Raw genomic sequence first — 23,356 nt, 5'->3', positions numbered from 1 at the left:
GGGCAGGCTGGCTGAGGCTGTGGGCAGCCTGCTCTAGTGTGAGGTGTCCCTGGGCATGGCAGGGGGTTTGGAACTGGCTGCTCCTTGTGGTCCTTTCCAGCCCTGACTCGATTCTATGACTCTTCTCCTCTTCCCTCTGCAGGGGGAACAGAAGGAGGGCACTTACTTTGTCCATACTGCCCATACTGGTAGCCAGCCACTGGGTCCACACTGTAACTGGTGGTGCTGTAGGTGGGAGGACAGTAGGACTGGGAAGTCGGGAGGCTGTCCACAGACTTGATGGAGTCGCTCCGCTGGCTGCAGCTGGCAGAGATGGAGTTGGTGGTGTCCAAGCCACCATGAAGGGGGGAGATGGAGAAGTCAGCCTGGGGTTGTGGAGGAACCCCGCTGGGGTTGCTCAGGATGCTCATCACCTGGAGAGGCAAGGGGACAACAGGTCAGTGTCTGGAGGGGAAAGGCTCCATGTGCAGGTGTCTTCATGCACAGCAGGGAGAAACAGTCTGACACATGGTGGTGCTCTCCCAGTACAATGAACAACATCAACACAGGCTTGGCCAGGCTGGAGAATGAGGATCTGCTTCCATCAGATAACCACAGACAGGCCCCACAGTTGGGTCCTCTCTGTCTGAAGCTGGAAAGCAGCTGTATGGAGAAAGACCTTGGAGTCCTGGTGGACAGGAAGTTCTGCATGGGACAGCAATGTGGCCAGGAGAGCCAATGGCATCCTGGGTGTATCAGCAAAAGTGTGGCCAGCAGGGTTAGAGAGGTTCTTCTCTCCCTCTACTCTGCCCTGCTGAGACCACACCTGGAAGACTGTGTCCAGTTTTGGGCTCCCCAGATCAGGAGAGACAGAGACCTGCTGGATAGAGTCCAGTGGAGAGCCACAAGGATGGTGTGGGGACTTGAGCATCTCCCCTGTGAAGAGAGGCTGAGAGCCTTGGGGCTGTTAAGGCTTGAGAAGAGAAGGCTGAGAGGAGATCTGATCAATGTTTGTCAATATCTGAGGGGTGGGTGTCAAGTGCCTGGGGCTAAGCTCTTTTGGGTGGTCATCAGCAGTAAGCCAAGGAGCAACAGCTACAAACTGGAGCACAGAAGGTTTCAGCTCAACATGAGGAGAAACTTCTTTACAGTGAGGCTGACAGAGCCCTGGAGCAGGCTGCCTAGAGAGGCTGTGGAGTCTCCTTCTCTGCAGGCTTTCCAAACCCACCTGGATGCATTCCTGTGTGACCTGCCCTGGGTGATGCTGCCTTGGCAGGGAGGTTGGACTCAGTGATCTCTGGAGGTCCCTTCCAACTTCTAAAGTTCTGTGATTGGAAAGCCCTCAGTAAGGATAATTGAGAGGTTCCTTCACAGCACTCTCAAGCCTTGGTCTTTCTTTGCTGGCCTGGCAAGAGTGTTTGCTGTGCTGTCCAGAATGAACACTGGAGAATGGAATAAACCTGAGACAAACCTGCTTGATGCACACTGCCATGAACTGGCAGCTCTTCCCTTCCTGCACACAGCCCTCAACTGGAGGGCAGGATCCATGCAGAGGGAGCTGGGCAGGCTGCAGAGGTGGGCACAAGCCAACCTCAGGAGCTTCAACAAGACCAAGGGCAAGGTCCTGCAGCTGGGTGGAGGCCAAACACAAATGCAGGCTGGGCAGTGCCAGGCTGGAGAGCAGCCCTGCGGAGAGGGACTTGGGGGTCCTGCTGGAGGAGAAGCTCAGCAGGAGCCAGCAGTGTGCACCTGCAGCCCAGAAAGCCAAGCAGAGCCTGGGCTGCAGCAGCAGCAGTGTGGCCAGCAGGGCCAGGGAGGGGATTCTGTCCCTCTGCTCTGCTCTGCTCTGCACTGCTGAGAGCCCACCTGGAGTCCTGCATCCAGTTCTGGAGCCCCTGGGACAAGAGGGCTGTGGAGATGCTGGAGAGTGTCCAGAGCAGGGCCAGGAGGATGCTGAGAGGGCTGCAGCAGCTCTGCTGTGAGCACAGACTGAAAGAGTTGGGGCTGTGCAGGCTGGAGCAGAGGAGGCTCCCAGGGGACCTTCTTGTGGCCTTCCAGCATCTGAAGGGGGCTACAGAAAAGCTGGGGAGGGACTTTTGAGGCTGTGAGGGAGTGGCAGGAGTGGGGGGAATGGAGTGAAGCTGGAGGTGGGGAGAGTGAGGCTGGAGGTGAGGAGGAAGTTGTTGACCAGGAGAGTGGTGAGAGGCTGGAATGGGTTGCCCAGGGAGGGGGTTGAGGCCCCATGGCTGGAGGTGTTTGAGGCCAGGCTGGCTGAGGCTGTGTGCAGCCTGCTCTAGGGTAGGGTGTCCCTGGGCATGGCAGGGGGGTTGGCACTGCCTGCTCCTTGTGCTCCCTTCCAGCCCTGCCTGTTTCTATGATTCTCATGGAGAGGAGGCACACAGTGAGCTGGGAAGCCAGGTGCTTTTTTCTCCCAAGGAACAAGAGGATGCCCTCAAGTTGACCAGGGAAGGTTTAGTCAGGATATGAGGGAACAATTTCTTCCCCAAAAGGGTTGTTGAGCCCTGGAACAGACTGCTCAGAGCAGTGGTGGAGTCCCCATCCCTGGAGGGATTTGAAAGCCGTGGAGATGTGATGCTGAGGGATGTGGTTTAGTGGTGAGCTGGCAGTGCTGGGTTCAGGGTTGGAATTCATGACCTTTAAAGGTCTCTTCCAAGCCAAACAGTTAAAAGATTGAGTAAGCCAGGGAGCAGAAGCACTGATTCTCTACAGACGATGCTGAGGACAGCTCCTTTCCTTGCAGATCCGAGTGGAGCTTGGTTTGGGGGGAAGGTCCTTAACCAAAACAGCTGCAAACCCTTTCTGGCTTTGATGCAGATTCAGCTTTAGGGAGTGAAATGTCAAAGTTCTCTCCCCCTTCAAATGTTAAAGGAGCCCAGATCCTGGCTGGGCTCATTCCAGGGTAGTGCTTGGGTTGAAAATGTAATTAAATTTGCACACCAACCATTTTCCTGCTTCAGGACCTGAAACAGATGAACTTTATTTGTCCTTCTCCTTTTCTTTTTTTTGCTTTTTGCAGAAGGGGAAAAACAAAACAAAAAAGAAGAAGCCAAATTGGTTCCTGTGGGGGACTTTGGGGTAAGCTGCTGCCTGCAGCCCTTCACACACAGCCCCCACCCTGATCCTTCCAGGGGTTTAATGCCATTGCCTTCTGCGAGCAGCCCTCGGGGAGGCGGCTGGCAAGGGAAGAGTGGAAAGGGTTTGGAGAAGTGGCAAGGGAAGGAAAGGATCTGCTGATGCCTCTGGGTTGATCTGGTGGCTGCTGCAGGCCTGCCTGGCTGGATTTGTGTTGGGGAAAGGCAAAGGGAAGGGAGGGAGAGAGGGGACAATTCGGTCACCTGTGGGGGTGTCCAGGCCAGTGCCGAGATGCTGAGCAGCTGAAAATCCTCTGAATTTAGCATAACCTTATTGACATCAATTAAAGTGGCAAATTGGAAATATTTGGAGCCTGGCAAGTGGTAAAATGAGCCCTTTATCCCTCAGCAGAGGCCTGGGGAGCTATTGTGCAGAGGCTACACTCTCTGGAAGGAGGCAAGAAGGGGCTGTATAGAGCAGCATCTCCCCTTCCTGCTCAGCCAGACACCTTCCCCATCCCCTCCTCCTTCACCTTCCTGCTGGAGGAGGGAGGCTCAGGCTGGATGGGCAGCTATGGGCTGGCCTTTGCTTTCTAAAGCTTCTCCTCCCCACCCTGGAAAGGACTCAGGAGTCCTGCAAAGATGCAATCCCACCTCCCGACTCAGCCAGCCTGAGATCCTTCCCAGGCATTTATCTGGGAGGTGAATTTGGGAGCAGAGGTGGCTGGAGTCCTATGGATGGGGAGGTGATGGGGAGAGGGTTAGATGAAAAGCCTGGAAAATCAATCTAAGCCTGAGCAAGGCAGAGCAGGGATGCAGGAAGGAGACTGGAACAAGCTCTGGCCAAGCAGTGCAGTGGCAGCAGCAGAGAGCTCAGCCAGGCTTCAGTAACAGTCACAGAGTGGTTTGGCTTGGAAGGAACCTTAAAGGTCAGCCAGTTCCAACCCCCTGCCATGGACAGGGACACCTCCCACTTGCCCAGGTTGCTCAGAGTCTCATCCAACCTGGCCTTCAACACCTCCAAGGAAGGGACATTGGTTTGCACTCTTCTCCTTCAGGGTTTTCAGCCAGCACTGAGCTTACAGTTTGCTACTGGTCCCTAAAACAATTGTCCCCCCAAACTATTCCTCCTGAAAAGATGTTTGGAGCCAGGTGGGGATCAGATTCTTCTCACATGCAACAAGTGGCAGGACCTCAAGTTGTGCCAAGGGAGGTCAGTGTTACCCAAGAGGGAAAGGAGATCTTTGGGGCTCTTGGCTCATTGGAGCCCCACAGCCTTTCTCAGCAGTCATTGACCTCATTGCCCTCTGAAATGCCCTCAAAGCAGGTTGGAGCCAGGGAGGGGTTGGTCTTTTGTCACATGAGACAAGTGACAGGACAAGAAATGGCCTCAAGTTGTGCCAAGGGAGGTTCAAGGTTGGATATTAGGAAGTATTCTCAGGCACTGGCACAGGCTGCCCAGGGAGGTGGTGGAGTCCTCATCCCAGGAGGGCTTTAAAAGCTGCATGGATGTGGTGCTGAGGGTTGTGGTTTAGTGGCAGTGGCTCAGGGTTTGGATTGGGAGCTGCAGGCGAGTGGCTGGGTGTGATGATCTCCAAGATCTCTTGCAACCCAACAGTTCCATGGCTCTGTGACTCTCTGAGGAGTTCAAACTGGCTTAGCTGTCTCTACACCACAGGGCAGGCAGAGCTGCAGACAGAGCTTCAGACAGAGCCTCAACTCTCCCCCCCCCCCACCCCAGCTCTCCAGACCCTCTGGGCGCAGCTTCTTAATCCCAGCTCTTAAGCCTGGAGCTACCTAGATGAAGTTGTTTAGCCAGAAGGCTGTGTAAAATGTGTCCATGCAACTCCCTGCCCCATGACAGCCCAAAGACTGAAAGGCAGGGGGGAAGAGGGGAGGAAATTGCATTTCAATATGCAAGACAGAGTGGATTAAAACGAGAATGGGGCTGTCATGCTCCTCTGTGTGCATGTAACGTAAACCTCTCTGCCTCAAAGGCTTATGCAGCAGGGAAATCATGGGAGTGAAGCCTGGAGGGAGGTTTTCCAGCTGCAAAGTTATTTGTAACCTTCCACTAAAGCCAGGTCATGAACTTTGATCTGGCTCAGCTCTGAATCCCCTCCGAACGCCCCTGGATCCCGGCTGGCTGCGGGCAGACCTCGGAGCTTTGGCACTGCCTTAGCTGGAGGTGTTAGACCCTGCACCTCTCTGCCCTGATGGGTATCCAGGACATCACACACACAGCAGCCATGAGACATGATTGGATTTCATTCACAAGCAGAATCAGATGCTTAAAACAATAAACATCCTACAGGCATGCACCGAAAGACAGACAGAGGAGTTAGGAGTTGCTTTTGGGAAGCTCCAGGGTGGGCAGCTGCAAGTTGGGCTCTTCAGTATCTGAAGGGCACCTACATGAAGGCTGGGGAGGGACAGTTGCTGAGGCCATGGGGTGAGAGGATGAGGGGAAATGGTTTGAAACTGGAGCAGGGCAGGTTCAGGTTGGACAGCAGGAGAAAGTTCTGCACAATGAGAGTGGTGAGACACGGGAAGAGGCTGCCCAGGGCTGTGTTTGAGGCTCCATCCCTGCCAACATTTGAGGTCAAACTTAAGGGGTCCTGAGCAACTTGATTTGGTTGGGGGTGTCCCTGCTGACTGCAAGGGGGTTGGACAAGATCACAGACTCACACAAACATCCAGGCTGGCAAAGCCCCTCAGGAGCACTGAGTCCAACCCAGAACCCTGCTCTACAAGAGTCACCTTAAACCATAGCCCCAAGCACCACATCCAAACCACCCTGAAACACAGCCAGGCTGGGGGACTCCACCACCTCCCTGGGCAGCTCATTCTCCCTGGGCAGCTCATTCCAGTCCCTGACCACTCTCTCCATGAAAAACTTTTTCCTAATGTCCAATCTAAACCTCCCCAGCCTCAGCTTGAGGCCATTCCCCCTTGTTCTGCCTCCAGTGACCTGTGAGCAGAGCCCAGCAGCAGCCTCTGCACAGTGTCCCTTCAGGTAGCTGTACACAGCAATGAGGTTTCCCCTCAGCCTCCTCTGTTTCACACCACCCATCCCCAGCTCCCTCAGTCACTCCTCATCAGATTTACTCTCCAGACCCTTCCCCAGCTTCCCTGCCCTCCTCTGGACCTGCTCCAGCACCTCCACAGCTCTCTTGTATTGTGGTGCCCAAAACTCAACACAACACTCCAGGTGTGGCCTCACCAGAGCAGAGTCCAAGGCAACAATCCTCCCCCTAATCCTGCTGGCCACAGCACTTTTAATCCAAGCCAGGATGAAATTTGCCTTCTTGGCCACCTGGGCACACTGCTGGCTCCTACTCAGCTACCTTGGCACACTGCTGGCTCCTACTCAGCTGCCTGGGCACACTGCTGGCTCCTATTCAGCTGCCTGGGCACACTGCTGGCTCCTACTCAGCTGCCTGGGCACACTGCTGGCTCCTACTCAGCTGCCTGGGCACACTGCTGGCTCCTACTCAGCTGCCTGGGCACACTGCTGGCTCCTACTCAGCTGCCTGGGCACACTGCTGGCTCCTATTCAGCTGCCTGGGCACACTGCTGGCCCCTATTCAGCTCCTGCCTATTACCACCCCCAGATGCATTTCTTCCAGCCAGCTCTCCAGCCACACTGTCCCCAAGCCTGTAGCACTGCAAAGATGACCTTTAAAGGTCTCTTCCAACCCAATGTATTTTATGATTCTGTTTCTCCTCTTCCAGGATCTGAAGGGGGCTACAGGAAGGCTGGGGAGGGACTACTGACAAGGTCTTGTAATGAGAGGAAGAGGAGGAGGAATGGGTTTGAAGTGGCAGAGGGGAGATTGAAAGTGGATGTGAGGAAAGGGTTCTTTACAGTGAGGGTGGTGAGACACTGGCACAGGTTGCCCAGGGAGGTTGTGAAGCACAGAGTGAGGGTGGTGAGACACTGGCACAGGTTGCCCAGGGAGGTTGTGGAGCACAGAAGCACCCAATCACATTGGGTGCTTCTGTGCTCCACAACCTCCCTGCAGGTGTTCAGGACCAGGCTGGATGAGACCTTGTTAGACCTGTTCTAGTGAGAGGTGTCTCTGCCTATGGCAGGGGTTTGGAACTGGCTGAGCTTTGAGGTTAGAACTGGTTGAGCTTTGAGGTCCCTTCCAAGCCAAACCATTCTATGATTCCTGAGCTGTCCAGGTCTGGCAGTGCTGCCCTGCACATTCAAAAAGGAATCCTGTGCTAGAAAATGAAGGACAACTGGAACCACTCACAGACCAGAAGGGTTTTCCAGTGCTCTCCCTCCTGGCCATCTCCCCCCAAAAGACTCAGCTGCTTTATATTACTCCAAGAAGAATAAAAGGCTCTTAAAGCAAGCAGAAGTCTTATTAACACTTCCTCTAAGGCCCCTTCAAAAAGGAAAAGGGGATGTAAAGCAGCTCTGGTAAATGAGACCCAGATTCACACTCACAGCAGCTGAGAGCAGAGAAGACCCTTCCACAGATCCCTCCTAAAGACAGTAGCTGGCTTAAATCAGTCAGAATCAGGACTCATTTCTAATCCCAGCCCTGCAAGGGCTTGTTCAAGTCACTTCAGGTAGGACTCAACTAACCTTAGCCATGTGAAGTTCAGTTTCTGCTCTCTGCTAGTCCTCTGGAAGCTCTCTACAGAGAGACTGACAACTTCTGAAGGACAATTCATCCCATCCTGACAGCCTTTTCTGGAAGAGATGGGCTGAATTTCCCTCTGGAAATCCCTGGTGCAACGTAAGGACACCAGTACTGCATCATGGCAGTGCCAGGGTGGAGACACAGAATCACACAATCAGTCAGGGTTGGAAGGGAGCACAAGGAGCAGCCAGCCCCAACCCCCCTGCCATGGCCAGGGACACCCTACCCTAGAGCAGGCTGCACACAGCCTCAGCCAGCCTGGCCTCAAACACCTCCAGCCATGGGGCCTCAACCCCCTCCCTGGGCAACCCATTCCAGCCTCTCACCACTCTCCTGCTCAACAACTTCCTCCTCACCTCCAGCCTCACTCTCCCCACCTCCAGCTTTCCTCCATTCCCCCCACTCCTGCCACTCCCTCACAGCCTCAAAAGTCCCTCCCCAGCTTTTTTGAGGTCCCCTTCAGGTCCTGGCAGGCCACAAGAAGGTCCCCTGGGAGCCTCCTCTGCTCCAGCCTGCACAGCCCCAACTCTTTCAGGCTGTGCTCACAGCAGAGCTGCTGCAGCTCTCTGATTAACCCAGTGGCCCTTCATAACTGTACAGGGGTTGGAGAGGGGAGATGCTGGAAGGTGGCTGTGATTTGCACTTCCCAGCTGGATGCTCCCATGCAGAGTGGGTAAGTGCTGCAGATCACAGAATCACAGAGGTGTTGAGGCTGGAAGACACCTTTGAGCTCATTAGGTCCAACCACTCACCTGGAGCTCCCAATCCCACCACTGCTGCTAAACCACTGCCACTAAACCACAACCTTCAGCACCACATCCACACAGCTTTTAAAGCCCTCCTGGGATGAGGACTCCACCACCTCCCTGGGCAGCCTGTGCCAGTGCCTGAGAATAGTTCCTAATATCCAACTTTGAACCTCCCTTGGCACAACTTGAGGCCATCTCTTGTCCTGTCACTTGTCTCATGTGACAAAAGACCAACTCCCCCCCTGGCTCCAACTTGCTTTGAGGGCATTTCAGAGGGCAATGAGGTCAATGACTGCTGAGAAAGGCTGTGGGGCTCCAATGAGCCAAGAGCCCCAAAGATCTCCTTTCCCTCTTGGGTAACACTGACCTCCCTTGGCACAACTTGAGGTCGTTTCCCCTTGTCCTGCCACTTGTTGCATGTGAGAAGAATCTGATCCCCCCCTGGCTGCAACCTGCTTTGAGGGCACTTCAGAGGGCAATGAGGTCAGTGACTGCTGAGAAAGGCTGTGGGGCTCCAATGAGCCAAGAGCCCCAAAGATCTCCTTTCCCTCTTGGGTAACACTGATGTTACCTCCTCCATGGGGAGCATCTTGCCTTTGCCAGGCATGCTGAGAGCAAAGTGAGGCTGAGCTCCACCAAGGCTTTGGTGGCACAAAGCCTATCAGAGGACGTCTTTATCTTGGTTTAACTCTGTTGTTTAGCAGAGGACAGCCTCTGATCTTCTCCATCCCAGGACATGAAGGTGTTAGGAATAACAAGAGTGAACTGGAGGCTTCTATTCCCTCCCCACCATGCAGCCACCCAGCACTGCTAACCCTACCTAAGCCCTCCAGCCTCTGCAGCCCCAAGTTTTCTGCTTCCTTCTTCCAGCTGCAATAAACTCATTTCCCAGGCAACTTTTGAACTTGGCAAAGTCTGGGGCAGCTGAAGAGATCCCTTCCTTCAAGAATGCAAAGTCCTTTTCTTCTTGACCTTGCTTTCTTCTAATTTATTACTTCTTGGTGCATTATCATCACTAACTCAAAATCAATACCCACTCCACATCTGTAAGGCTTTATCTGGAGGGAAATCTGCTGCCTGTCCATCAGGGCTGATTGACAACCTTCCCTTTCCCCTCCCTCCCATCGCTTGTCCCTCTCCCTTTTCCCCATCTCCTTTCCCCTTGCTGCTGTCCCAAATCAGTCACAGGCTTGGCGTGGGCTTGCACTCGGGGGCTAAGTCAATAACAGCCACAGCACCAGGAGCCTTCAGCCTCATTTCTCCCCTTTCCAGAGGTCATTTGTCATGGAGCTGAGAGGAGGTTGAGGTCTTGATGTGCTGGGGTGGGCAGGGGGGAGACCAAGGTTAATGCACAAAGACCATCCTGGATGAAAGAGTCAATCCCCTCCCTTTCACCTCCTGCTGCTGCCTCCTTCCTCACCCTCCATCTCTGCGGCTCCCCCTCTCTCTCTGTTCCAACCCAACCTCCTCCTCCCCACCCGGGGAGGTTTCACCACTCTCTGCCATACTTTAAAAGAAGGGGAGTTAAAAAAAATGTAATTAATTCCCTCCATTTCTGAGCTGGCCCTGAGGGCCTCTGGCCATGGAAACTACAGCAGGGGAAATGTGCACCCTTTATGATAAACCAGCGCGGCTTTGGGAAGGGAACTGCAATTAGGGACCTGCAATCTCTGCCATCAGCCCCTCAGATTTTTTGGTCCAGGGCTGGAGGGAGTGACAGTTGGAGTGTGTTGGATGAGCAGGAGGGACAGACAAGTGATAGGGAGAGATAGTGTTGAGATAGGGAAGGGTGTGAGGGGCGTCGGGGAGGGGAAGTTCCATGGATTCGCTAAGCGGTTTGGGTTGGAAGGGACCTTAAAGTTGTAACCCTCCTGGGCAGGGACACTTTCCACTGCACCAGGTTGTTCAAGGGCTTCATCCAACCTGGCCTTCAACACTTCCAGGGAGGTTGTGGAGCACAGAAGCACCCAATGTGATCAAAGATCACATTGGGTGCTTCTGTGCTCCACAACCTCCCTGGGCAACCTGTGCCAGTGTCTCCTCGCCCTCACTCTAAAGAGTTTCTTCCTCATCTCCAGTCTCAATCTTCCCTCCTCAAGCTTCAATCCATTCCCTTTCATCCTATCACTCCAAGCCCTTGTAAAATGTCCCTCCTCTCATTTCTTGGAGCCCCCCTTCAGGGTCTGCAAGGCTGCTCTAAGGTCTGGGAGCCTTCCAAATTGCATGACCAAATCTCACCCCAGCAGATGTGGCTGCTGCACCTCACCAGGCTTTGTGGACAGAAGCTCTATGGGGAATACCAGGACAGCCCAGGTCATGCTGGACAGGCTTTACATCCTCAGTGTTTCTACAGCCACCCACTCAATAGAGACATCAGGCCCTGGATGAGAGGAAATGGCCTTAAATGGTGCCAGAAGAGGTTTAGACTGGAGATCAGGACAGTTTCTGTACTGAAAGAGTGGTCAAGCATTGGAACAGGCTGCCCAGGGAGATGGTGGAGTCTCCACACCTGGATGAGAAGGCTCCCAGGTGACCTTCTTATGGCCTGACAGCATCTGAAGGGGGATACAAAAAAGCTGGGGAGGGACTCTTGAGGCTGTCAGGGAGTGCCAGGACTGAGGGGAATGGAGCAAAGGTGGAGGTGGGGAGAGTGAGGCTGGAGGTGAGGAGGAAGCTGTTGAGCATGAGAGTGGTGAGAGGCTGGAATGGGTTGCCCAGGGAGGGGGTTGAGGTCCCATGGCTGGAGGTGTTTGAGGCCAGGCTGGCTGAGGCTGTGTGCAGCCTGCTCTAGGGTAGGGTGTCCCTGGGCATGGCAGGGAGGTTGGCACTGGCTGCTCCTTGTGGTCCCTTCCAGCCCTGACTGGTTCTATGGTTCTGTGATTCTGTGATTCTAGATGTTGAAGCAATGTGTGGACATGGCACTCTGGGACATGGTTTAAAGGCTATGGTGGTGTTGGGTCAATGGTTGGACTTGAAGAGCTTGGAGGTCTTTCCAACCCAAGCAATTCTACTATTCCATGATCTGATCTCTTCTCACAGGTAGAGAGTGACAGAACAAGAGGGAATAGCCCCAAACTGTGACTGGGTAGGGTTAGACTGGACATCAGGAAAGGATTTTTCCCAGCAAGAGTGAACAGGCATTGGAAAGAGCTGCCTGGGGAGGTGGTGGAGTCACCAACCCTGAGGGTGTTTAAAGGTTGTATGGATGTGGTGCTCGGGGGATATGGTTTAGGCTGCACCTTGTAGAGTAGGGTTCTGAGTTGGACTTGGTGATCCTGAGGGGCTTTGTCAAGCTGAATCTCTCTGTGATTGTGTGATTCTGTCATGTCCACTCAGTGATGCTTCACTGCCCCTTCACCAGGAAGACACTGAGGGGTTGTGAGACCAACCCAAGCAAACAAAGCCTTGGGAAAGCAGCAAACCTGCAGACAGCATTTTCCAGAGTGACCTCTGATTCTGCTGGGGTGGGAGGGGGGTCTCCATTTCTGGCCACTCGATTTGACACAGCACAAAGCATCCAAATCCAAAGGCTGCCTTAGGAGAAAATGCTGCATTTAGAAACTGCTGAGCCTGGCTGAGTTGTGAATCAAGGCAAGATCTGCAACTAGCTGAAGGGTGTTAGCTCCAGAGAAGCTGCTGGCTGCTCCCAAAGGAATGCAAATGGGATAGCAGGAAGAAACTGACATGGGGAAATGCAGAGGAAGGTTTCCTGGCAGTGGTAGTGTTGCTGAGGTGTGGTACTGCTTCCTTAGCAATGGGTAGGAAATCAATCTCCTCTGTGTCCAGTTCTGGTGTCCCCAGCAGAAGAAGGACATGGAACTGTTGGAGTGAGTCCAGCTGGCAGGCACAGGGATGATCCAAGAGCTGGAGCACCGCTGCTGTGAGGACAGGCTGAGGGTGTTCAGCCTGGAGAAGAGAAGGGGACACTCCAGGAGGACCTTAGAGCTGCCTTCTAACACCTGAAGGGATCCTGCAGGTAAGTTGGAAAGGAGTTTATAAGAGGGTGTCTAGAGACAGGACAAGGGGGAATGGTTTTAGGCTGAGAAGGAGTAGGTTTAGACTGGATCTGAGGAAGAAGTTCTTCAGTATGAGGGTGAGGAGACTCTGGAGTAGGTTGCTCAGAGTGGTTGTGGATGCCTCCTCTCTGGAGGTGCTCAAGCCCAGCTTAGATGAGGCCCTGAGCAAGCAAATGTAGTGGAGAGAGGTCCCTGCCCATGGCTGGGGGGTTGGAGTGGAAGAACTTTGAGGTCACTTCCAGCCCAGGCCACTCTATGGCTTGGGAAAGGCTGGAAATGAGGTGGGCTGGAATATTTGATGCTACACCAGGCTAAAGGCACTTGGAAACTCCCTGTGGATGTAGGCTGACATCTCTCCTTGTTCCAGCTTCTGTGCTGTTAGCATTCACACCATTTCTAGGGAATGGGAAAAAGCCTGGCAAGGAGCTGATGGATATGCTGGGAAATGTGCTGGATCTTATGGATTTACTGACATGGACCTATGGGAGGTGGTGGAAGCTCCATCCCTGGAGATCTTTAAGGCCAGGCTGGATGTGTCACTGAGCAGCCTGATCTAGTTTGAGGTGTCCCTGCTCTTGGGAAGGGGATTGGAGCTGGATGAGCCTTGAGGTCCCTTCCAGCCCTGCCAATTCTGTGGTTCTCTGACTCTATTTGATTCCCTCTGAGTTCCTCCATGAGGGCTTGGTCACTGCCATGTGGGCTTGAGTCAGCTTCTGTTTTGGGTAGCTCTGTCCTCCAAGTTTGGTGGGGACCCAGCTTAATCTCCAGTTTGCAGCCTGCTCAGCTAACCTTTCCCTTGTCTCTGGGACATTGATGCTTTTAGATCTCTCTGGATTCATTTCCACTTGGTGGGAAGAGTCAATTATTCTACACACACATTAAATAGAAACAAAATGAAGAGGTGAGACTGCAGGACCACTGAAAGATGAAGAAAGAGTTGGGAGGAGATAAATGAGAGTTCCCCCAAAGATCTTCACTTGAAAGGAGGATAAATACATGCAAAAGTGCCCCTAGGTAGGACTAAAATGACTTCTGCAGCAATCACTAACACTGCACTCACAAAGCCAAGCATCTGATGTTGAGCATTCCTCTAAAGCACCAGACCCAGCTGAGGTTTATCCCAATCTGCCAAACCAATCCAGTAAGGTCACCCATCAAAGGTGATCTTTACACTCAGGCCAAAGGATCCTGACAGTGCTTCCCACTTCATGCACCCTAGGAAATAGCTGATCCTGGTTCATTTCAGACCCTTCCAGCTAATGGCAATTCCAACTGAATTCTGCAGCTTGGGCAACGAACTTCACATTGTCTTAAGGGTGACTTTGAGCACAGCCCTGACCACGCTGGCAGAAAAGAGCAGGTGAGAACTCTCTAGTTCTATTTTGTTGTGGGTTGAAGATTAAGAAACCTGCTCCACTGCCTCATCCTGCCAGGGGTTTATCATCCATCCATCCACCCATCCACCAATCCATCCATCCACCCATCCATCCACCCACCCACACATTCATCCACCCACCCATCCATCCACCCACACATTCATCCATCCACACATTCATCCATCCAGCCATCCAGCCATCCACCCACACAGTCATCTATCCATCCGTCCATCCATCCATCCATCCATCCATCCATCCATCCACCCACACATCCATCTACCCACCCACCCACCAATCCATCCATCTAACTGTCCATCTACCAATCCACCCATCCACCCATCCACCAATCCATCCACCCATCCACCAATCCACCAATCCACCCATCCATCCATCCACCCATCCATCCATCCATTTATCCATCCATCCATCCACCCATCCATCCATCCATTTATCCATCCATCCTTCCACCCACTAATCCATCCACCTGTCCATCCACCAATCCACCCATCCACCAATCCATCCACCCATCCACCCATCCACCCATCCACCCATCCATCCACCCATCCACCAATCCACCAATCCACCCATCCATCCACCCATCCATCCATCCATTTATCCATCCATCCTTCCACCCACCAATCCATCCATCTACCTGTCCATCCACCAATCCACCCATCCACCAATCCATCCACCCATCCATCCACCCATCCATCCATCCATTTATCCATCCATCCATCCATCCATCCATCCATCCATCCATCCATCCATTTATCCATCCTTCCACCCACCAATCCATCCATCTACCTGTCCATCCACCAATCCACCCATCCACCAATCCACCCATCCACCAATCCATCCACCCATCCATCCATCCATTTATCCATCCATCCATCCATCCATCCATCCATCCATCTACCTGTCCATCCACCCATCCACCCATCCACCAATCCATCCACCCATCCACCAATCCACCCATCCATCCACCCATCCATCCATCCATTTATCCATCCATCCTTCCACCCACCAATCCATCCATCTACCTGTCCATCCACCAATCCACCCATCCACCAATCCATCCACCCATCCATCCACCCATCCATCCATCCATCCATCCATCCATTTATCCATCCATCCATCCATCCGTCCATTTATCCATCCATCCTTCCACCCACCAATCCATCCATCTACCTGTCCATCCACCAATCCACCCATCCACCAATCCATCCACCCATCCATCCACCCATCCATCCATCCATCCATCCATCCATTTATCCATCCTTCCACCCACCAATCCATCCATCTACCTGTCCATCCACCAATCCACCCATCCACCAATCCACCCATCCACCAATCCATCCACCCATCCATCCATCCATTTATCCATCCATCCATCCATCCATCCATCCATCCATCCATCCATCCATCTACCTGTCCATCCACCAATCCACCCATCCATCCACCCATCCACAAATCCATCCACCCATCCACCCACCCACCCACCCACGCACCAGCGCATTACCAGTGCTAAACAGAACAGTGTTAGAACTGAGCTGACACAACCTCTCCAGCCCACTTCAGTGCTGCTGTGGCTGCAGCTGTGCTGGGGCAGTGTCCACCTTTCCCTACCTCGCCCCTCTCTGCTGGAAGATCTGTGGAGGGCAGCAAAATGCCTTTCCCGAGGCCATGCCAAGTGTGTCAGAAAGCAAAACTAGAAGCAGCAAAGCAATGTGCCTGAAACCTCACTGGTGTGTCTGGGACAGCTCATACTTGATCACTTCAAAGTGGTCAGGAAAAGGTTGCTGTGGGCCTGTGCTTGAGCAGTGATAGAGTGAACAATAAACCCAGAAATATCATCAAATGCCTTTCAGTGACTTAAAACATCTGAAGGATGCTTCGGCGCCGGAGGGGAGCGGTCCGGGACGCAGCGGGTGAAATGGAGATGAGCCTTTTGGTGTCCTAAAACGACCCTGCTTTCACTTAACAGATGGAAAACTGCCACACACTCAAGATGGAGAGGGCTTGGGATGAGATGGAGCTGGGAGATGTGATGGTGAGCTGCAGCAAAGCAGACTGATGCAGGCTGCACGAAGGGAGGATCGAGGGAGGTGGGGGGAGGGGAAGGAAAAGGCGATGGGAAGTTGTTACCTGATTGTTCAAGGCTATGGTGAGGTTCCACCTGGAGCACTGCATCTTGTTTTGGGCACCCTGCTTCTGTAGAGATGTACAAATTATGGAGAAGGTCCAGAGAAAAGGTTCTAAGCTATACAAAAGCCTGGGAAGGTCTTAGCTATAAGGGGTGAAGGGGGGTAAGAGGCATGGTTTAAGTCTGGATGGTCTGGGAAAGAGGAGCAGGCTCTGGGAATAGCAGAAAGGAAATCAGGGAATCCATGAATGGTTGGGGCTGGAAGGGACCTTTAAGATCATCCACATCCAACCCACCTGCGTGGGCAGAGACACCTCCCACTGGCCCAGGTTGCTTAAAGCCTCAGAAGCACCCAATGTAGACTACAGACACCCTGAGCTGAGTGTCATTTGGAGGGGAAGGGTGGAGGCCTCACTCTCCATGGGCACTGGGGGTTGGACTCAATGATCTTGAAGGTCTCTTCCAACCCCAACCATTCCATGGCTCTAGGATCTAGAAGCACAAGCCACTAACCTTGCCATCAGGGCACCAGGCTCTAGACAAAAGCAGATGACTAAGTGCTTAGTAGTCTGGGTAGGCAGAGAAGAAACAAAAAGAGGGAGTTTAAGGGAAAGGGAGAGGTGTCCTAGAGCCACAGGCACCAATTTCACCAACAGACAAAACCAAGAGCTGTGGGCTCAGCCTTTCCAGAAAAGGGAGGGACTCAAGCCAAAAGGTACAGGAGCACCTTGCCATCTTCAAACTCCCAAAGGGGATTGATTCCATAGAATCACAGAATCATACAAGCAGGCAGGCTGGAAGAGAGCTCCAAGCTCAGCCAGCCCAACCTAGCACCCAGCCCTGCCCAACCAACCAGACCATGGCACTCAGTGCCCCAGCCAGCCTTGGCTGCAACACCTCCAGCCACACAGACTCCACCACCTCCCTGGGCAGCCCATTCCAGTGCCAATCACTCTCTCTGACAACAACTTCCTAACAACATCCAGCCTCAACCTGCCCTGCCACAGTTTCAGCCTGGGGCCCCTTCTTCCGTCCCTGGCTGCCTGGCAGCAGAGCCCAACCCCACCTGGCTACAGCCTCCCTGCAGGCAGCTGCAGACAGCAATGAGCTCTGCCCTGAGCCTCCTCTGCTGCAGGCTGCACCCCCCCAGCTCCCTCAGCCTCTCCTCACAGGGCTGTGCTCCAGGCCCCTCCCCAGCCTTGCTGTCCTTCTCTCAACACCTTCCAGCACCTCAACATCTCTCTTGAATGGAGGAGCCCAGAACTGGACACAGCACTCCAGGGGTGGCCTGAGCAGTGCTGAGCACAGGGGCACAAGAACCTCCCTTGTCCTGCTGGCCACACTGCTCCTCAGCCAGCCCAGGATGCCATTGGCTCTGCTGCCCACCTGGGCACTGCTGCCTCATGTTTCTATCTAGTGCTGAGCATCCTCCTTCTGAAATGGACAGTTTGGGCTTTACTAACTATCCACATAGAATCATAGAATCAACCAGGCTGGAAGAGACCTCCAAGCTCATCCAGTCCAACCTAGCACCCAGCCCTATCCAGTCAACTAGGCCATGGCACTAAGTGCCTCATCCCCATAGATAAGGGAGCCTCTCTCTGGACTTTGGGCTGAACTTCTCTCTCTAACATAACCTGCTGACTAATCCCTCTGCTTCCTAACCCCTCTGGCTGACCCTCCAAACCACCTTGAGCATAAGGCAAAGTCTGGGTTAAGGTAGAGGGATGGGAGAAGGTGGGAGGGTGGTTGGGAGCCCCTCCTGGGGACTCTGCTTTCTGGGAGGGCTGTTGTGCTCCCGGATTACTTTTAACTTGCACACTTCTGCATCTGTTGTAATTCTCTGCTTGTATCTTGTGCTAAGCTGTAAATACAAAGCTTCATTCCATTTCCAGAGCTGCTGAGGCTGGGCTGGGTGATTTTACGAAGTGTGTGTGTGTGTGTGGGAGGCAGGGAACACCCAAACCATCACAAGTGGCAGTGATGGTATCAGGCTGATGGTTGGACCTGACGCTCTGGGAGGTCTTTTCCAACCCAAACGATTCTCTGATTCTATTCCACGACCCAGGGGCAGGACCCCGCACGAAAGAGCAAGGAACAAGCAAACCCATCCCGAGGCTTCCTGCTAAAGCAGCTCTAAATCCCTGCCTGCGTGAGTGGCAGGGCTGTGAGGAAGGCAGGGCTGTGAGGAAGGCAGGGCTGTGAGGAAGGCAGGGCTGTGAGGAAGGCAGGCTGGGGAGATCAGGCAGCGCAGCTACATCCCGGGCGCATTAAACCCCCCTTTAGATACTTCTGTTATTCCTCTCCTCAGCAACCCCACGCCAGCAGAGACGAACAAAGACCAACCCCAAACTGCCTGAAAGGTCTCCCCCCTCCTCTCCTCCTCCCTTTCCATTCCTTTCCTTCGCTTTAGTACTATTTTCTTTCCCCATTTCCCAGCTAAGCTGCTCGGAGCTCGCTGCCTATCGCAGCCCCCCGCGGACAGCGGGGATGGAGTGCGGCTGCTGACTTGCTGCTTCCAAACAAGATTTCCTGAGGTCCTTTGAGTCTGCTCCATGCTTCCTCCCCCCCCTCCCCACCCCACTCCTGCTTTTCTTTCTCTGTCTCCGTCCCTCTCTTTCTCTCATTTGGAGCCTCTGTAAATGTGAAAGGAGCTGCACTACAAAGCATCCCCCCGAGTGGCATATCCCAGCCGCAGGCGAGGCTGCTTGGTGCGCTGATAGTCCTCCTGCCTATCTGCTCTAGGACTCCTCTTTCGCTTCCCCTCCCTCTTTTCTCTGATCAATCAAGGGCTGTAATCAGTTAAGGTCCAGCTTAACTGCGGTGTAAGATACACCAGTTAAGCAAAGCCAGCGCCTCCGGGGTTCCCATCGTAAAGAAGGGGAGGTCGTGGGGAGATGAAATAACCCTGATTAAGTTCAGCAAGTGCAGGGCTCACACCCCACACTTAATAACTCCAGCTGCCAGGAGGATGGAAGAAAGGGAAAATCAGAAGCACTTCCCACTGCCAGCTCCTCTGCTGGCTCACTCAGTTCCCTGCTTTCCCAAGGATGAGGAGGGATAGGAACTTGGTGCATTTTTAAGGTGAGAGTTTCCCTTCGTGGCTCACCATAGTGAATAAACCAGACCCCAGGTCTGTCTGCAAGAGCCTCGGCTCAGTTTGGAACCCCTGAGGCTATCAGAGAGAAGGACTTTTAAAGCCAGGGTCTCTTTTTCATAGAGTCATAGAAAATAGAATCAGAGAATGAGAGAATCACAGAATCATTGAATCACAGAATCAGAGAATCACAAAATCAGAGAATCAGAGAATCACTGAATGTCAGGGGCTGGAAGGGACCTCAAAAGCTCACCTGGACAAGCCCCCCTGCCAGAGCAGGATCACCCAGAGCAGATCACAGAGGAACATATCATAGAATCATAGAACCAAGCAGGTTGGCAGAGAGCTCCAAGCTCAAACAGCCCAGCCTAGCACCCAGCCCTGCCCAACCAACCAGACCATGGCACTCAGTGCCCCAGCCAGCCTTGGCTGCAACACCTCCAGCCACACAGACTCCACCACCTCCCTGGGCAGCCCATTCCAATGCCAATCTCTCTCTCTGCCAACAACTTCCTAACAACATCCAGCCTCAACCTGCCCTGACAGTTTCAGCCTGGGTCCCCTTCTTCCGTCCCTGGCTGCCTGGCAGCAGAGTCCAACCCCACCTGGCTACAGCCTCCCTGCAGGCAGCTGCAGACAGCAATGAGCTCTGCCCTGAGCCTCCTCTGCTGCAGGCTGCACACCCCCAGCTCCCTCAGCCTCTCCTCACAGGGCTGTGCTCCAGGCCCCTCCCCAGCCTTGCTGTCCTTCTCTCAACACCTTCCAGCACCTCAACATCTCTCTGCAATGGAGGAGCCCAGAACTGGACACAGCACTCAAGGTGAAGTGATGAACACCCTCCAAAACCCAGAAAGTCCTTCATGTTGCTGAGCTGTGACCCTCTGGGCTGCAGGGATTGGAAGAGGCTGCTGAAGGAGGTGGTGGAGTCACCATCCCTGGAGGTATTTCCAAGGTGTGGGAATGACCACTCCAGTGATGACTGCTGGAGGAAGAGCTTAGTGATCAGCAGCCCTGGTTGCAGCTCTTCTCCATCTGGTTTGCACCCTCCAGCCTAAGGAGGGAGAAAGTTTCACTTAAATGCTCCCTATGGGCACAGGCTGAGAGAAGAGAAGGCTCCAGGGAGACCTTAGAGCAGCCTTCTAGTATCTGAAGTGACCACAGGAAATCTGGGGAGGGACTTTTGACAAGGGTTGGAGTGACAGGATGAGGGACAGCGACCCTGAGCTGGAAAAGGGGAGACTGAGACTGGAGATGAGGAAGAAATTAAGGTGAAACTTCTTTGCTGTGAGGGTGCAGAGGAGCATGGGTTGGTGGTAGTAGTTGAGCAGTAGAGGTGGGATTGTGAGCTCCAGGTGAGCAGTTGGGCTTAACCTCAAAAGTCTCTTCCCACCTCAACAGCTCTGTGCAGGAGGAGCTTAGGCATCAGCAGCCCTGGCTGCAGCTCTTCTCCACTTGGTTTGCATCGTCCAGCCTGAGGGGGGGAAAGTTTCACTTAACCCTCAGAAGAAACCTCTTTGCTGTGAGGGTATGGAGGAGCATGGTTTAGTGCTAGTAGTTGAACAGCAGAGGTGGGCTGGAGAGCTCTAGCTGAGCAGTTGAGGGACCTGGGCAGGCTGCAGAGGTGGGCACAAGCCAACCTCAGGAGCTTCAACAAGACCAAGGGCAAGGTCCTGCAGCAATGCCAAACACAAATGCAGGCTGGGCAGTGCCAGGCTGGAGAGCAGCCCTGAGCAGAGGGACTTGGGGGTGCTGCTGGAGGAGAAGCTCAGCAGGAGCCAGCAGTGTGCACTTGCAGCCCAGAAAGCCAAGCAGAGCCTGGGCTGAAGCAGCAGAAGTGTGGGCAGCAGGGCAAGAGGGGATTCTGCCCCTCTGCTGTGCTCTGCTGAGACCCCACCTGGAGTCCTGCATCCAGCTCTGGAGCCTCTGGGACAAGAGGGCTGTGGAGATGCTGGAGAGTGTCCAGAGCAAGGCCAGGAGGATGCTCAGAGGCTGCAGCAGCTCTGCTGTGAGCACAGCCTGAAAGTGTTGGGGCTGTGCAGGCTGGAGCAGAGGAGGCTCCCAGGGGACCTTCTTGTGGCCTGCCAGGATCTGAAGGAGGCTACAAGAAAGCTGGGGAGGGACTTTTGAGGCTGTGAGGGAGTGCCAGGACTGGGGGGAGTGGAGCAAAGCTGGAGGTGAGGAGGAAGTTGTTGAGCAGGAGAGTGGTGAGAGGCTGGAATGGGTTGCCCAGGGAGGGGGTTGAGGCCCCATGGCTGGAGGTGTTTGAGGCCAGGCTGGCTGAGGCTGTGTGCAGCCTGCTCTAGGGTAGGGTGTCCCTGGGCATGGCAGGGGGGGTTGGAACTGGCTGCTCCTTGTGGTCCCTTCCAACCCTGACTGATTCTAGATTCCCATGCTGCAGTGAGGCTGCCTGAGAATCACTTCCTGAGGGGGCACAGAGCTCCACGCTGATAAGGAGTTCAGTGGTGCAAGAGAGCTGGGCTGGAGGTGGTACTGCACTCAGAAGGGGACATGGTTCTGCCTACACCTAAAGGACTTTGCTGTTTGCCTGTGGCAGGGGGGTTGGCACTGGCTGCTCCTTGTGGTCCCTCCCAGCCCTGCCTGATTCTAGATTCCCATGCTGCAGTGAGGCTGCCTGAGAATCACTTCTTGAGGGGGCACAGGGCTGCATGAGGATGAGGAGGTCAGTGATGCAGGAGAGCTGGGCTGCAGGTGGTATTGCAGTCAAAAAGGGACATGGTTCTGCCTGTGGCAGGGGGTTTAGAACTGCCTGCTCCTTGTGGTCCCTCCCAGCCCTGCCTGATTCTAGATTCCCATGCTGCGGTGAGGCTGCCTGAGAATCACTTCTCAGTGGTGCAAGAGAGCTGGGCTGGAGGTGGTACTGCACTCAGAAGGGGACATGGTTCTGCCTGTGGCAGGGGGTTTAGAACTGCCTGCTCCTTGTGCTTCCTCCCAACCCTGCCTGATTCCACGACTTGAGCCTTGACCTCCAGGGTCTCTTGCAGCCGCAGCAGCTCCGCGGCTGTGCGCAGGCACCGCAGCTCCAGCGCAGCTCTCTTGTTCCGAAGGCATCTCCTTCCTTCCACGCAGGAGCTGCTAAAGCAGCGCCAGCCCACGGCTGATGCCGAGATAACTGCTGGCAAAGGGATTAGCGCTACTTAGCAGAGGAGAGGCAAGGCTCGGGAAGGGCTGATGGTTGGCCAGATAGGACTATTTAAAGATAATGATTGCATAAATTTAATTAATGCATTTTCATGCCGCAAATGGCCGTTTTGTAATTAATGTATCTGGCCTCGCTAAGCAGGGGAGATCACATCTCCCAGCCCCCACCCCCACCACTCTCCTCCCTTCTCAACTCCATCCCCCTCCTTTCTGCCTCTCGTTTAATGAAAGACAGAAAGCAGATGACAGAAACAATTTGTCAGCCGGTGCGGGTGTCAGATGCCTAATTGGTTGCGCTGAGTTAGTGGAAACTAAAGGGGGAGAGGGTCGAGGCTTGGTGGGAGGAGAGGGGATGGGGGGGGGGGGAACCTCTTTCCTCTTTAGCCCAGGCTTCAGGGTGGGTGTCTGTGTCGGTTTGGGGAAGGGGAGGGGAAGAGCGAGGGGGTGAAAGTGTTTCTTGTTAATTGATGGAGATTAGGACGCAGATTGGCTGTGGCAGGGACTGGGCAGTGACAAGGAGGGGACAGGAGATGCTGGTTAACAGCCGTGCAAACAAGCTGCCATATCTCACAACACGTTAAGTGCCAGCAGCGTTGACAGCCTCAGTGGTTATCTGCTCTGCTCCCTTGCTGCATCCCAATATCCCCAGTCACAACTGCTACAGGGCACCGAGCAGCAGCCCCGGGGGACAGTTCCTCTCCCTTTGGTTTGCAGCCTCCAGCTGAGGGAGGAATGAAGACTGTGGAAGAAAGTTTGGGGAGTTTGTGGGGAGAGGCTGGAATGGGTTGCCCAGGGAGGGGGTTGAAGCCCCATGGCTGGAGGTGTTTGAGGCCAGGCTGGCTGAGGCTGTGTGCAGCCTGCTCTAGGGTAGGGTGTCCCTGGGCATGGCAGGGGGGTTGGAACTGGCTGATCCTTGTGCTCCCTTCCAACCCTCACTGATTCTCTGATTCTATACTTGGAGCCATCCTTGTGAGCCTCAAGCCTGCCCCAATTCAGGCAGCACCACACTGAAGGTGGGCAAAGGGTTGTGGATTGTTGATGTAGATCCACATTAAGGGGATGTGCCATGACCTCCAGCATTCCCAGA

At 54.0% G+C, this 23,356-nt stretch overlaps 1 protein-coding gene across 5 annotated transcripts in view; it reads right to left on the bottom strand.

The window, feature by feature from the left end:
* Positions 1 to 23,356, bottom strand: part of PAX7 (paired box 7) — a 201,194-nt gene that overhangs the window by 9,544 nt on the left and 168,294 nt on the right. For 3 of the 5 annotated variants that reach the window (XM_064171983.1, XM_064171986.1, XM_064171985.1), the window contains exons 9-10: positions 16,016 to 16,081; positions 167 to 413 (exon numbers count right to left, since the gene is read on the bottom strand). In XM_064171983.1, the coding sequence (XP_064028053.1) occupies positions 167 to 413; positions 16,016 to 16,081 (313 nt within the window). The remainder of the gene's footprint in view (positions 1 to 166; positions 414 to 16,015; positions 16,082 to 23,356) is intronic. The other 2 variants (XM_064171987.1, XM_064171988.1) reach the window with 1 other exon arrangement.

The sequence above is a fragment of the Pogoniulus pusillus genome, chromosome 36, assembly GCF_015220805.1.
Source record: "Pogoniulus pusillus isolate bPogPus1 chromosome 36, bPogPus1.pri, whole genome shotgun sequence".
Lineage (NCBI taxonomy): Eukaryota > Metazoa > Chordata > Aves > Piciformes > Lybiidae > Pogoniulus > Pogoniulus pusillus.
Note: the sequence above shows the minus strand (reverse complement) of the source record. Positions and strands in the feature narration are given on the sequence as shown.